Genomic DNA, 15,122 nt, shown 5'->3' with positions numbered 1-15,122 from the left:
TTTACAGGACATGTTATTCTCTCATAATACATTATTTATAACTCAAAAATTACTTATTTGAAAAATAAGTACTTATTTTTGTTAGTGGAATACACCAAGTATCCCAATGCGTGAGAGAGACAGAGTACCTTAGTCTTGGGGAGTTGTTTTAAGAGACTAGTTAAATAATTGTTCTCAGCTAATTTATTGGAATCCGAATAGTTTGCCGACGACCCAAGCTGATCCAATTCAAGTGATAGGCTCTCTAATGATGGGCAACACATTGCATTCACATCCTCACATGTTGGAAGCTTTGGAAGAGATCGGAGCTTTGCACAATTACTCAAGCTGAAATGCCGCAAGCGAGGAAGGTTACTGATACTATTTGGTATAGTTCAAATATTATTTTCCCAAATATCCAAATTCCATAATGAGACCAACCCACCAATTGCACTAGGAAGATGAGATAGGTTGCAGCCGCCTAAACCCAAACTGTACAAGCGAGTAAGGCGCCATATACTATCTGGTAAGGTAAGCGATGTGTTACGTCCAAGATTCAAATACCCCAATGAGATCAACCTATCAATTTCACTGGGCAAATGAGACAAGTTGCAGCCCCAAAAATTCAAATACTGCAAGCGAACAAGTTTGCATATACTTTCCGGTAAGGCACGGAAACCTTTATTACCCTCAAGTTCCAACTTCTCCAAAGAGTCCAAATCCCCAATTTCACTAGGAAGATGCAAGAGCTTGTTATATCGCACAAGCAATTCCTTCAAGCAAGACAGCTTACCAATGGTATTTGGTAGGGTACATAAACTGTTGCTTTCAAGATCCAAAATCTCTAATGAGATCAACCTCCCAATTCCACTAGGCAAGGTACTCAAATTGTTTTGGGAAATTAAGATCCAGATTCCATAATGAGATTAGATTCCCTATTTCATCCGGTAGATATGACAAATGGCAATCTTGCAGATTTAATTCCGTTGAGTAACTGGAGGCCTGAACAGGGATGAGTGAAAACCCAATGGAATCCACACCCTTTGGTGGCAATGTCCAAGATGAGAAGAATGAGCACCATAATTTATATAGCGGTCCTTTAAATACCGCAAAGTTTCCTAGCTTGGAGCAGCCAGAGAGATCAAGACGTTTGAGAGATTTCAACATCAAAATGCCAGAGGGAAGCTTCCGAAGTTTTGTACAGTTTTTCATATCCAGGACAACAAGATTGTTCACACATCTAATAGACTCGTCAACCTCCACCAAACTTTTGCAATCATTAAGCAACAACTCCTCAAGAGAGGAGAGTCCAGAGAAGTCAGGGGTTCTAGTTAGGTAATGGCAGTGACTGAGGTAAAGGAACTTCAGCTTGTCCAGAATCTGTCCAAACGAATTCGAGGAAAGTTAATTTCCACACAATATACCGTGCAATAGATGTTGGATGGAGAAAGAAATAAGGATGTACCATGTTTCTATTCCAAACTTGTTTCAGGCTACTGTAACGCAAATCAAGAGCAACTAGCTTCTCCATAGAAAAATTCCACGGTATACATTTCAAAGGGAAGCCTTTCCAACTTAGCTACAATAGCCTTCTAGAAATATGTTCATAACCAGTAGTTAGGTGAACATAATCGAGATGAAGCAGCCACAAGTTGTTCATCCTTTCAAATGCCTTAGCATTCACTTGGACATCTATTGGATCAATAAAGTTTAGAAGGCGGCCTTCAACTACTTCAGCTCCCTAATAAGAAAACATTGCATAACGAGGGGAAATAAAGCACCTTTGCTTGGAAAGCATAAAATAAAGCTAGGAATATTTATGTAAGTTGAGACTTGGAATTAAGAATGTGCATAAGCATATGTGGCATTGCTGTAGACAACAGTAATTAAACATGAACAGTTGATAAAAAGATCATGATGTGTGGTCCTCACCATGCCATCTCTCCTAACCTCAAGGACATGCTCATAATACCACAATTTGTCCATCTTTTCAAATGGCTTTGCATTCACTTGGACATCTGTAGCGTTTAGGAGGAGGCCATTTATTGCTTCAGTTCCCTGATATGAAAACTCAATTCATAATGAGGGAAGAAAAAAGTACCTCATGAGAAAACAAAATATAAAGCTAGGAATATTCATATCAAATAAATCAGATATAGAATGGGCACAAGTGCATGTAGCATTATTGCAGTAATGAATCACCAACAATGGAGTAAAATCTCAATGCATAAAGCTCTCACCGTGCCATCTCTTAGAACTTCAAGGGCATCGTCAAGATACCACAATCGGCTACGCTTCCCAAGATCAAGAGATTCTTGCCTGACGATTTCTCTGCCCATGTCTCGTATCATATCATGCATCACAATTTGGTCATGACAGTCATATTTTATGAGACACTGGTCGGCTAGTTTTTGAATCTCATTGACTGCAAAAATATCGTAGCCTTCCAATATTTTTATAGTAAAATCTCGACCTATTCCAACAAAAAAACATGCCATATCTAGGAACAACTTCTTCAGTTGCTCGCTAAGCGAATCAAAACTTATCTTAAGTTTTCCAAGAACATCATAAGCAGGAATTTTTCTTAATTTTGCTATTGCATTTTCCCATTGAGGTATGCTCTCGCCACGGAAATAAGAACCCAAAACTTCAAGAGCTAATGGAAGCCCTCCAGCATAATGCACAATTTGGTGTGAAAGGTTCAAATGGTCTTTTGGAGGATGATCTTCCTTGAAGGCATGCCAACTGAAGAGCTCAAGCGATTCGTTCTTGTCCAATTTCTCTGGCCCATATATCTCATTCTCACCCAATTCAAGGATTTTTAGCGAAGACTTATCTCTTGTTGTTATGATGATTCTGCTTTCAGGAGCGAAGGAATCTCGATCTATGGCTAGAGCCTTCAATTGTTGGACATTATCCACATCATCCAGAACAAGAAGAACCTTTTTTCGACCGAAAGTTATCTTCTTTATAACCTCAACACCTTCATGAGAATTACTTACTTCATGACTTCTTTTTAATATAGCCAAAAGAAGTTTCTTTTGTAACTCAACCAGACCATTCGGTCGCTGCGAAGTTTCTCTGACATCCGCAAGAAAACCGCTACGTTCAAATTTGTGTTGGATGATATTATACAGCCTTTTTGCAATTGTAGTCTTGCCAATTCCACCCATGCCCCATATGCCAACAATGCGAACAAAGTTGAATTCCATGTTCAGCAATACATTGAGCTCTGCAACACGATGGTCTAGTCCAACTTGGCGGTCTGGAACATTTAGATGTATTGGATTTACTTTTTCTCTAACATCTTTAATGATCATCTTAATTAACTCTGCTTTATCGCTGCCATTTTGTGCATCAATTAACATAAAAAAAAAAAAACAAGAATAAGCACTCATTAAATCTAGAATTAGCCATGGCTATGGGATGAATCATGCTAATTTTGGCCAAAAAATTAGTTTCAATTGAGGATATCTGGCCTAGAAACTCAAAATAAAAACTAGTTGTAAGCTTGCAATGTAAAATCCTGACTTTTCTTTAAAAAAAGAAGAAGTAAGTAGTAGTAGTTTAATCACGTAGTCCGAATAGGAACCCGACTCACTGTATGAGTTACGCAACGATGGGATTTTACCTTAAAAATCCGACACTGCCACGATGACCCTTAAATTATTATTAGTCTGTGTTGAATTTTTGGAATTTTTTTGGAAATTGAAATCTGAATGTGTACGGACCGAAATCGCGAGGAACCGACCCACCGCATTACGTGTCACAGATTAGTGCATTGGAAGTACAGGTGTACTTGCTTTCACCTGTTTCCCTTCTATTCCATCCACCGAAGTATATATATATGATTATTATAAGTATTTATTATTTTAATGACAAAAGCTAAGTAAACAAAAAGAGATAAAAAGAGTAAAGAAAGGGAGCTAGAGAGAGTCCTGGGTATTTCCTTCTGCCGTGATTCACCGCGTGCCGTTCCGGTCGTTTCATCAGAGGATTTCGATAGTTTTTGTTGGTAATCTTCTCATCCATTAATCTATTTTACAGTTAGTGATAGGAGATGTGTATACTGTTTATAATTAAGGAAGTTGATTTGGGGCAAAAATTACTTACAATTCTCTTTCCTCGCACTCGCCATACTTAAACCTTTCTGTAATTTCTTCACCAGTGGAACCCCTTCTGGCAAAGAGTTTTGTTTCGAAACTCGCCACCGTAAATTGATTTAAGTAAAATTATTCGCTGATTATTTGCTAACTGTATAAGCCCCCATTTAAGATATTAACTTTGCTAAATTCCAACGTATATATCTACCCTAATACTGTAGGAATTCTATTCCAATTTGTGTATGATTTTTTACCCATAGCTTAGAAGAGACAATAGGTTACGTATATAATATTGTCATTTTGGAACTATAAAAACAGTCCATAAGCCAATTTGATGGCCCGATTTGGAAATTAGTTTACCCCATTAAGTTCAATTGTAACAAATAGTAATTGTGGTAAATTTTGTATAGGTACCAGTGCCTTGAGCTAGTTCGGTGCCACGTCAAGTTAGATGCATTCTTTTTGGTGATGTAGAGACCCGTAATTTTTTTAGGCCGTATTTTTTTTTATTTTTGCTTTTGTTAACGTATGGCCCGTCGAGATAAACGGTGCGGATATTCGGTGTGACGTCTTCGTGGGAGGATATAAGGATAATTGTGCGAGAGGTGCACGTGTGTGTGTGTGGGGTGAAGCATGGGATTACTCCCCATGCCATTAACTTTGTCCCAGGAGAATAATTTCTCCCATTTTCCCCATTAACTTTGTCCCAGGAGAATAATTTCTCCCATTTTCCCCCTTTCTCACTCTCGGCTGTCTCTCTCTCCTCTCCATCCGAAACTTTCTCTTCTCTCTTCTCTCTTCGATTTCATCTACCTAGGGTGTGATTCCGGACAAGACCCGAGAATTAAAGTTGCTATTCGGAGTACGGGCTTTCTGAATATCCAAGAAAAATCATGATCGGACCTCGTGGGAGCTCGGTTGACTTGGTCAAAGGGTCGGGTTTTGCTCAAACCCATGAGGTAGGGATTTCTTACTCTTGTTATGTGTTTATACGGTGTTTATGTACGTAGATCGTATCTTGCTTCGTTGTTTACGCTTGTTCTTTCCATTTCCGAAAATCAGCAGAACAGGGCCTGCGTTTTTGGGGTTTTACGCCTTCTTAAGCTCAGATTTGAATTTTGGTTCCTTCGTATGAAATAGAGTAGACTTAGAGCCCGTTCTAATGCCGCTGGAATCACCAAAAACCGTTGAGAATTGAATTAATAGTGGATTTTAGAAATCAGGTCACGAATCAGTCTCGTTTTCTGGGTTTGCGTCCAATTTCAAACGGCCATAACTTTCTCGTCCGATGTCCGTTTCATGCAAACTTTATATCGATTTCGAGGTCTTGAAGTCAGCTTTGTATTGCCACTGGAATCGCCTTAAAACTCTTAGTACACCGAAAGTTATGATTGTTTGAGTGGAGGTGTGTCAATCTGTCATGATGATGCGTGACAGATTCGTATCGCTTCGGTAAATGCCTGTTTGACCATCCTTGGAGTGCAGATTTGACTAGGGTTCTTTCATACCTTTTAAGCTTCATTCACTCGCGCAAGTTTTGGGACTGGAATCGTTCAAAAATATTAAGAACTCGATTTATAATGATTTTTAGAAGATTGACCTGTAATCTGAAAGTCTGGGCAGCGTACAGAGCTGCGTTTTTCATCGTTTGCTATGGTTAAACGACGCTATTGGTTATGGGTCTTTATGGGTTTTAAAGATTGGTAAGTTGGTGATATTTTGGCGTTGGAATCATTGAAAATAATTCAATATGCAAATTTTAATGATGTTCTATAATCGTTTTAACTCGATAATGGGTGTGAGATTGATTATGGATGGATTGTGCATAATGAAGGATGTTTATTGACCTGTGATTCGAGTGTTATGGCCACGTGTGATATCAAACTTTGTATGTATCGTGGTGTGGCATGTCATAGCATATGGACAATGGATGGAGTCGTATCCAATTTCGGATGTCAACGAGGGTTACGGGACCCAACACCGCCCGGAATACACGTCAATATGGACGGAGCCCGGTTCACCTTCTTGGTGAGACCTTGGCGAGGGTTACGGGACCCAACACCGCCCGGAATACACGTCAATATGGACGGAGCCCGGTTCACCTTCATGGTGGGACCTTGGCGAGGGTTACGGGACCCAACACCGCCCGGAATACACGTCAATATGGACGGAGCCCGGTTCACCTTCTTGGTGGGACCTTGGCGAGGGTTACGGGGCCCAACACTGCCCGGTGCATTGCTTTGCATCACATATCACGCATTGTTGATTGGTTGAGCTAGACTTATGACCTGTGTTGCTTGAGAAATGAAAAGAGAGATAAAGTTGTTAATCTAATGTTTGGCTTGTCGTTTGACTTTAAACCATATCTTGGATTACTATTCTTCCTTATTGAGCCTCTTGTTCGGTACAAATCAAGGAAACTAGTTCTTGTTGCATGGAGTGGCTAATACTTGAGAAATGAAAGACAAATCAATTATGTTCAAAAAGTAAATTCAATGATATGTTTGTGTTGTTCTGCTGATAGATATACTCATTGTCATTAGCATCTTGGGGTTCGTTGTACATATATAATGTTGCTCACCTACCACTGTTGGTGCATGATCATCACATATTCGTATAGATCGAGGCAAAATGGAGTAATTGCGTAGCGATAGACAAGTGACGGTTGAGGATAAGTTGTGGTCTAATTAGGATAATTCGAGTTGGTTTATGCTTCTAGTTGACGTATGAGTTGTTAGGAATACCTTTATGAAATTATGATCCCCTGGTTGAAGTATGCTCGTTTGTGGTGGAAAACTCACGTTTCTGTGGTATCTCGTCACATCACTCAGTCCAGGTGTACGATTCATCGCATTTTCATAGAGCTTGCGTATAGATTTCCCTACTGGGCTAGTGTAGCTCACCATATCATTTTCAGGTACGATTCAAGGAAGTTGGCATGAAGTACTTGTTGTGCATTTGTGACCAAACCTTTAGAAAGGTATTCAACAAGGATTTCATAGCACAAGATTTGAAAGAGCATTTTTTTGGAAAGATAGTATTTGTAAATTGTAATAATATTTCCCTAGGATATTGGTATTTTGATAATTTGGGGCCTTTGAGTTGGAATGTAATATTTGAATTTTATTTGAGAACAGTGAACAAAAAGATCTTTTGGGGTATTATTTGTATTACAGCGATGACTTTATTTATTAAAAGTGTTTATTATTTATGTTGAAAATCGAGGGCGTGACAGGTGAGTTGCACATACCTTGGTTACATGTATTTTTCTGAATTTTGGGATAAAATACCATTGCTTGTTTTTGCTGAAAAGTGTGGAATTCGATCCTCTTACTTGATTTAATTGGTGATGTTGAATAAAACACATGTGATGGCCTGTTTATTAAATCTTTGGTGTTACAGTTAATCTAGACCGTGGCAATATGTTTTGGGAACTTGAATTTACTTCTTGTTAGTACATGCCTGTGATAATAGGAATCATTCAAACGGTGTCTCGAGCGCTAGGGGACATATAAAGAAACTAGTGGCATGAAGTAATAAGGTAGGAGATGTAGCTAGGCATCACCGGGTAACGATATCTTACCCCTTTTCAATGGGGTCGCTCCCCAACCGACAGGCAAAAATACCGTTGAATGTTATTATCGCTTGAATGTGCAAAAGTGGAAGGGAAGAAGAAAAAGGTCCATCTTGGGACCAAAGAATTGAATTTATCGATTAAAATGCATGTTACTGGAAAATTTGATGAGAATACTTGAAATGTTGCTTGGTTCTTGAACTGTTTTATGCAGTAAGGTATTTCCATGGTCAAACTTGTAATTTTGGTATACGTTTCTCACCCGAGCGTCGGCTTATGAAAACCTTTTCTAATTTTTCAAGTTATTGTAGATAGCAAGTTGAGGGCTGGATGCGTTTTTTTGGATAGCTTTTGTAAATAGCACGTCTGTAAAAAGGAGCAGGAACGTTGTGTAGTTTTTAGACAAGGGGTATTGTCAATTATGCTTAGCTATGTTGTATAGACACTCTGGAGTTGTATGAACAGATGCTTCCGCTGTTTGTCTTTTCATATTATTTTGTATGCTCTGAATGGGAAAGGTGTTGGAGGCTTTGGTGATTCCATCACTGGCCGGTCACGTGACCCGTGTTGAAGTTGGGACGTGACATGCAGCAAGCAGAAGAGTGATTTTGAAATCAGTCAAAAAATCTTTCTCCTATTTCAAAGTTCTTCTCTAGGCATATCTAAAGTCATGCATAATAAGGCCTTCTTTTGTTATGATCTGAGGCAAGTAAAATGTCAAATAATTGTGAAGTTTGAAGTTTGTCCTGCGGCATTTGAAATTTGATGTATATAAAATTGTGGTCAACTAAGTACTTTTTAAGATTAATTAATAAACCTTCCAACAGGATGAAAATTCCACCCTCACCTCCAAATATGTGGATCAGTGTGTACTTGTGCTGTTTTATGGTCATTTTCTTGTAAATATCAGAAGGGTTGAGGACAATACCCGTTGGCCTCATTGAGCAAGTGCCGACTTGACAAATTGGCAGCTTCAGTAAGTGCTGCCCTCCACTTTTCCACCTTGCCATTCAATCCGTCTCTAAAACGCTTTTCATGCTTGACAAATGCCTCTTGAAGATCCCCCGTCTGCTTCCGCACGTCGGATGGAACATCATAAAAGATGGGCACAACAATCTGTTTCAAAGTCTCCCTGCAAACCATGATCCTCACAAGTTCATCAAGGCACCACCTCGATCCAGCATAGTCTTTTGAGAACACAATTAAAGACATTCTGGAACCCTCAATTGCTTTCAGTAGTCCATCGCTAATAAATTCTCCTCTTTCAAGCTCTTTGTCATCCCTGAATGTGCGAATACCGTTGTCCTCTAAAGCAGCAAATAGATGGCTGGTAAAGTTTTTAAGAGTATCAACACCTCTGAAACTCACGAAGACGTCGTATACCCATTGCGGTGGGATGGGTATGGAAGAGGAAGAACATCCTTCTGCCCGTGAGGCATCCATATTTATGCACACTACGCAAAGATATATATTTTTATTTTATAGATCCACACTGCATAAAGATGAATCGAGATTTTGTGAACTTTAGCCTGACAAAATTCTAACTAGAGTAACAATTGATGAAATTGTTTACTTTTCCATTGATTATGTTCGATGATTACCGCAGAGAAAGAATCCCAATATATACCATATATAACTGACATTTGATGAGTTGGCCACTATGAGCACCAACAATTTTGTTTGCAAGGAACAATTTTGTTTGCAAGCAGTTGTTCTATAATAGAATGATAGTCAATTTCGAGAGTTTTGGTTCCAGCATGAAAGACAAGATTAGAAGCCCAGAAATGGCTGAACAGTTATCACACCATAGAACACGAGGAGTCACAGGAACATGAAGTTCAGAAAGTAAATCCAAACTAAGTATGCAGCTTTGTGAGCCATAACTCCGGCCATATTCAGGTTCTGTGAGTGATCGAGCCACTATGGGCTGTTTGTTAGCACACCAAGAGACAAGATTATGACCAAAATAAACACCAAAGCCAGTAGTGGAATTTCCGTACAACCCATCCGTAACTTCCTAAAAAGAATGCATAACTAATGCTATAAAAATGCATAATTAACAAGGCTAGAATTTGCTACCATAAACGAAAGATATGCATACCATGAAAAAAAAAATTGCGTATCATCCTCCATAAAATATGAGTGGTGTATACCATGTATATACTCTCAAGATACTAACCAAAAGATTAGGAAGTTCTCCCACAATAGATTAGGGAGTTCGTTCCCAATGTTTGTAGAACCAATTCAAGAGTTCCACCTCCCATCTATCATCATCTGCAAAATAAAAACACGGTTTATAGAAGCGACATTAGAAATCCATAAATCGAGGGACTTTGACAAAGATGGGAGAGAGAGAGAGAGAGAGAGAGAGAGAGAATGGAGCGATGGCTGAATTTTTTTAAATCCCAATAGACAGAGATGTGAAGAAGGAAGTGAAGATTGTTCGATCTCGTGCATAAACAATGGAGAAAACGAGGATTACATACTTTTTCCTTCTCTAGTGACAACCGACTTAATCATCGGAATGTGTTCTGAAAATCGGCTAGTAGGCACCAACTGATTCCCCTGTTTTGTACGTGGACATAGGAGTAAGAGAGCGAGCTACAACACCATCTCGAAGTTACAGCGGGTCCATAGAATGTTACAGCGGGTCCATAGAATGTTACAGCCCCACTCCAAGCGAGCAACGTAAGGAGGTGGTGACACACAACGACCAATCTTGAAAGACCACTTTTGTCAAAGGATGCCTAACCGCTGCATCGATCATTCGGTAGCGACTGTTTATTAAAAACACATAACTCGAGAAGTGAAGCAAGCCTTCTTCCTCTTCATCACCCCATCCTTGTTTCCCCAGGAATTTGAGTCACAATTGCTCCTAAACTCGGATAAAAAAGGGGGCGAAGGACATAGTAAGTAGGGGTGTTATCGGTTCGGGGTCGGTCGGTTCGGTCCACCGGTATTGAAGACCGATCGGGTTCGGGGAAAAAATTGGTAGGACCGATCCCGACCGAAAATACAATCGGTCCAATTCGGTTCGGGGTGAATTCGGTCCGGTCGGGGAATTCGGGCTGCCCGAATTGGGCCTAGTTGGGCCAAAGATAAAAAATTCAAAATGGGCCAATTAAAAAAGAAATTGATAGTGGGCCAAAAATAAGCCCATTGCTTCTGATTTTTTGATAAAGCTATTTTTTTGTTTGTGGGTCAATTTCACCTGTTTTTTTTGAAATGGCAAAAGAAGAGTTTTGGCCCACATGGCCCAATCTACCACAAATAAATAAAAGCCTCATGTTAGTGGCCTATTGGCCCAATCTCTTTGTTTTTTCTGGATCCCAATCAGCCAATTTTTTTTGTTAACAACTTTTTTTTTTGCTTTTTTTGAAATGACAAACAAAGAAACAGAAAATAAAATAAAATAAAAACTAAGGGGGTTTTTCTCTAGTAATGAGATCCTCAATCCCAGGCGGGATACAACCCGGATAAATACCAGAATTCCTATTAAAACTTGAAGAAGCAAGCCTGTGAGCTACACGATTTTGTTCCCTATAGACCCATGAGAACTTCCAATTTCTCCCTTTAGCCCAACATTTGACATCAGCAACCAGAGAGGAAATTTCCCATTGGCAGTGGTGGCCTTCCTTCAAAATTTGAAAGAAAAAGACCTATTGAAAGTTTGAAACCAACTACTTAACTTTCGCAATACAATAGCAGTAGCATACTTGCATCAAAAATATAAAATTACACCCAGAATCCTAACTCTACGATCCTTAGCACCACTGTTATATGAGTTTTTGCAACCCCAGGTGTCATGGCAACATCAGAAGCAGCCATCCCAAATTTCAAAAAACAGAAGCAGCCATCACAAAAACACAAAATACCAACAATCTAGCAGAATACAGTTAAAGTGTCCGTCAGAAAACAACACCACCATACTTCCAAGTTCAAGTTAAAATCTACCAAATTCAAAACACTAATGTCAACAAAATCCCATGAAATCCTTGTCATTATCATCACAAAATGCTACCAAATGCAGAACAAGTCAACCAGCAGATTGCAGAACCAGCAGAATATAGAACCATCCCCAGCTTGAAAACTACACCACCATACTTCAAAATACGCCAAGTTGCCAACAATCTAGCCCTCATTTTGAACATAAAAAATAGTAAACACTAAGAAAAACGAAAAGTAGTAAAAAAAAATTACAACAAACAAAAAAAGATGTGTATGTGATTAGGATTTACCTCAACCATGAAAAAACAATTGCAGCATGCAACGGTTGCCACCAACTCCTTAATCGTTATCAATTGATTCCAAGACAACTACAAACATAAGAAGAAAAAAACAAACAAAAACAAACAATTAAGACATTTAACGTAAAAGATATTTAAGAACCACATAACATAAAGAAATTGAGAACTAAAAAGAGTAGTACCCGAATCTAATTGCTCCAACTCATCAAGTTGTTCTTTTATATTGATTTTAGTTGGTTTCCTTATCCATTGTTGCGTACAAATAAGAGCTTCAACGGTCTTCGGAGAGAGAGAACTTCGATAAGGATCAATCACACGTCCGCCCGTGCTAAAAGCGGATTCGGAAGCAACCGTGGACACAGGGATAGCTAGCACATCTCGTGCCATTTGAGAAACAATTGGATACTTAGAGGAGTTTAACTTCCACCAACGCAATACATCAAATTTGTCACTATCATCCTCACTTGCTTCAGCAAGATACTTTTCCAATTCAGATTTGCATGCCATGTTAGTTTCCATTTGCATGTGCATCTTAAATTGAGATTTCAAAGATTTATGACTACCAATCTCCATTTCAACTCCATCCAAATCTCTTTTGTCCAATGATCCCCCAACCTCTTGGCTACGCACATTCGAGTTTGCATTATTCTTCACATACCATTCAAATAAACGGGTAATTCCATTTGTTATATTATCCGTCAACTCACCAACCACCGTCTTATCATATCCCAAAGTATTTCGAAAGCAATATTCAAAAAATCCAATTTTGCATCGAGGGTCAAGAACAATCGCAAACATCAATATTTGATTAATCTTATCAAAATCTCCCCAATACTTATCAAACTTCTCACGCATACCAAGTGCCATATCATGCAATTCACTATCATCGGTTTCACACAACTTCACAATATCTTGTTGAATCAACACCATTTCATCAAAAAAAACATTGCAAGTGACATACAAAGAACCCGAAAATTTCAAAGTTGCAAGGTAAAACACTCGAAGAAACTTTACATACAACTTGATTTTTTCCCAATCACTTGAAGTTGGAGCCCCAACATTTTCCTTCCGCCCTCCCTCTCTCTTTTTCTTTCTTTTCTCAATTTCAATTATCCTACCCATACCCTCAAAACCATCAACATCATCAAACGCCTCATCAATCTCCTCCTATCTTACATTTAATTTGAAGGACAGGTCATCACATAAACGATCAAAAGCCTTTTGATAAGTTAAAGCCCTCTCCAACATAAAATATGTATAGTTCCAACGAGTAGACACATCCAAACAAGGTTTAAGTCTACATGTAATGCCCTCCTTTTCAACACAAAACCAAAACTCTGCCATTCTAGAAGGGGAAGACCTCACATATCTTACAATATTTCGCACCCTTCCAATTGGGTCATCAATCTCTTGCAATCCCTCACGTACGATTAGATTCAAGATATGTGCCGAACATCTCACATGCAAGAACTCGTGATTTAAAATGGTGGTCTTCCTATGTTTGGTCTTTCTCTCCAAGTAAGCAATCAAAAGACTATTCGATGATGCATTATCAACCGTAACAGTTAAAAACTTATCAATCCCCCAATCCAACAAGCATTGTTTAACCATCCTACCAAGAGTATCACCCTTGTGATTAGGAACTATGCAAAAATTCATAATTTTCTTTTGATATTTCCAATTGTCATCAATAAAATGTCCCGTAAGACACATGTAATTCAAATTTTGGACTGAAGTCCAAGTGTCCGTTGTAAGACACAACCTTTGAAGCTTAACTATTTGTTTCAATGCCATTTTCTCCTTCCCATAAATAAGCATGCAGTTCTTGGCCATCACAAGCCTACCAGGAGGCTTCCACATTGGTTGAACAACTTCAATAAACTGTTTGAATCCTTCACCCTCAACAAATGAAAATGGCAATTCATCAATTATTATCTTCTTCGCTAGTGCTCTTTTACATGCGTCAACACTAAAGGTCATAGGCACAAGGTTTGCACTTGTTTCGCCATTGTGTTCCTTTTTTTGAAAACTAAGTTGTTTTTGCCTACTACCCGTGAATTTCTTGCTCATGGAATAATTCAAACACTGAAACTTTAGATAATGAGTAAGTGATTTTGTACCATTGAGCTTCGAATGACATGCATAATCCTTCCGACACCATTTGCATGCAGCCCTAGGTTTCGGATAACCTTCTGGGGTAATAAAGTAAAAATGTTTCCAACAAGGAGCCCTCTTATTACTAATACTACCAACAATCTTTTTCGACTCAACCTTATTTTCAATTTCAGGTACTTGATCATCGTTTAATTTAGCATTTTGAGGAATATCAAACTCAGCAGCATCATCCATAACATCATCATCATCATCATCAATATCATCCATCTAAAACAAATTAAAATGAACATAATCACACTCTAATTTTCAGGCAGTAATCTGATGAAATTGTATATGAACTTATAAACTGTGTTCTCATGCTCCAAACTCAAAAGTTCATGCACTAATCTTATTTTCAGTCCATCACCTCATGCTCATACGAAAAGTATATTGCAAATACTAATAAACTAGGATTTTGAGATTGAACACCTCAAGCTCATAATCAAGCTCATGGTCAGACATTTTGTTGGCGTCGTCGAGGTTGAAATTCCACGTGAGCCTAAAGCTTGGGCTCAGCCAATGTCAGTGTGCCCCCACACCTTTGAAAAATCTCTCTCAATAGCTGCAGACAGAAAACGAAAAATCAGGTGATTCGTAGCTCCACAGAACTTAGCCCAGTATTATCTAAAAATCAAAAAAGAAAATCTGTTGGTTCAATATGATCAGGAAAAAATAAAAAATCTGCTGGTTCGAGCTCAGGAAAAAATCTACTGATTTTTCCTGCTGGTTCGAGATCTGAAAAAAATCTGCAGTATCCAAAAATGGTTCTTTACAATTTACATAATACTAAAATCAGGAAAAAAAAAAAAAGGTATGAGAGATCAGATAAAAAAATAAAAAAAGAAACAGTGTAAAATCAGGAAAAAAGAAGAAGAAACGATTGAGATCAAATCAAAATTGGTCTCACCGATTTTCAATTCGGTTTTTCTGTATGAGTTTTCTAGAAATGTTATAAAAAAAAGAAGACGGTTTTGAGAGAGAAAAAAAAATCACTTCTTGTTTACATATTTCACTCCCGTAAATGATCTCCCGATTTTCAGTTTTGGTCTTCTGTGTCAGTTTTCT

The 15,122-nt window shown here is 38.5% G+C and overlaps 1 protein-coding gene and 1 long non-coding RNA gene across 2 annotated transcripts in view; one reads left to right on the top strand and one right to left on the bottom strand.

Annotated features, from left to right (window-relative positions):
* Positions 1-9,973, bottom strand: part of LOC131302365 (disease resistance protein RPV1-like) — a 310,054-nt gene extending 300,081 nt beyond the window's left edge. The window contains exons 1-2 of the mRNA XM_058328936.1: positions 9,836-9,973; positions 8,613-9,148 (exon numbers count right to left, since the gene is read on the bottom strand). Of these exons, the coding sequence (XP_058184919.1) occupies positions 8,613-9,099 (487 nt within the window). The 5' untranslated portion in view covers positions 9,100-9,148; positions 9,836-9,973. The remainder of the gene's footprint in view (positions 1-8,612; positions 9,149-9,835) is intronic.
* On the top strand, positions 4,766-7,302 carry LOC131302566 (uncharacterized). Its single transcript, XR_009191808.1, has 2 exons — positions 4,766-5,041; positions 7,000-7,302. It is a non-coding gene; the product is annotated as an uncharacterized LOC131302566 (long non-coding RNA).
* Positions 9,974-15,122: the final 5,149 nt, after the last annotated feature.

This window comes from Rhododendron vialii, chromosome 1a (assembly GCF_030253575.1).
Source record: "Rhododendron vialii isolate Sample 1 chromosome 1a, ASM3025357v1".
Classification (NCBI taxonomy): domain Eukaryota; kingdom Viridiplantae; phylum Streptophyta; class Magnoliopsida; order Ericales; family Ericaceae; genus Rhododendron; species Rhododendron vialii.
This window is presented reverse-complemented; position numbering and strand designations above follow the sequence as displayed.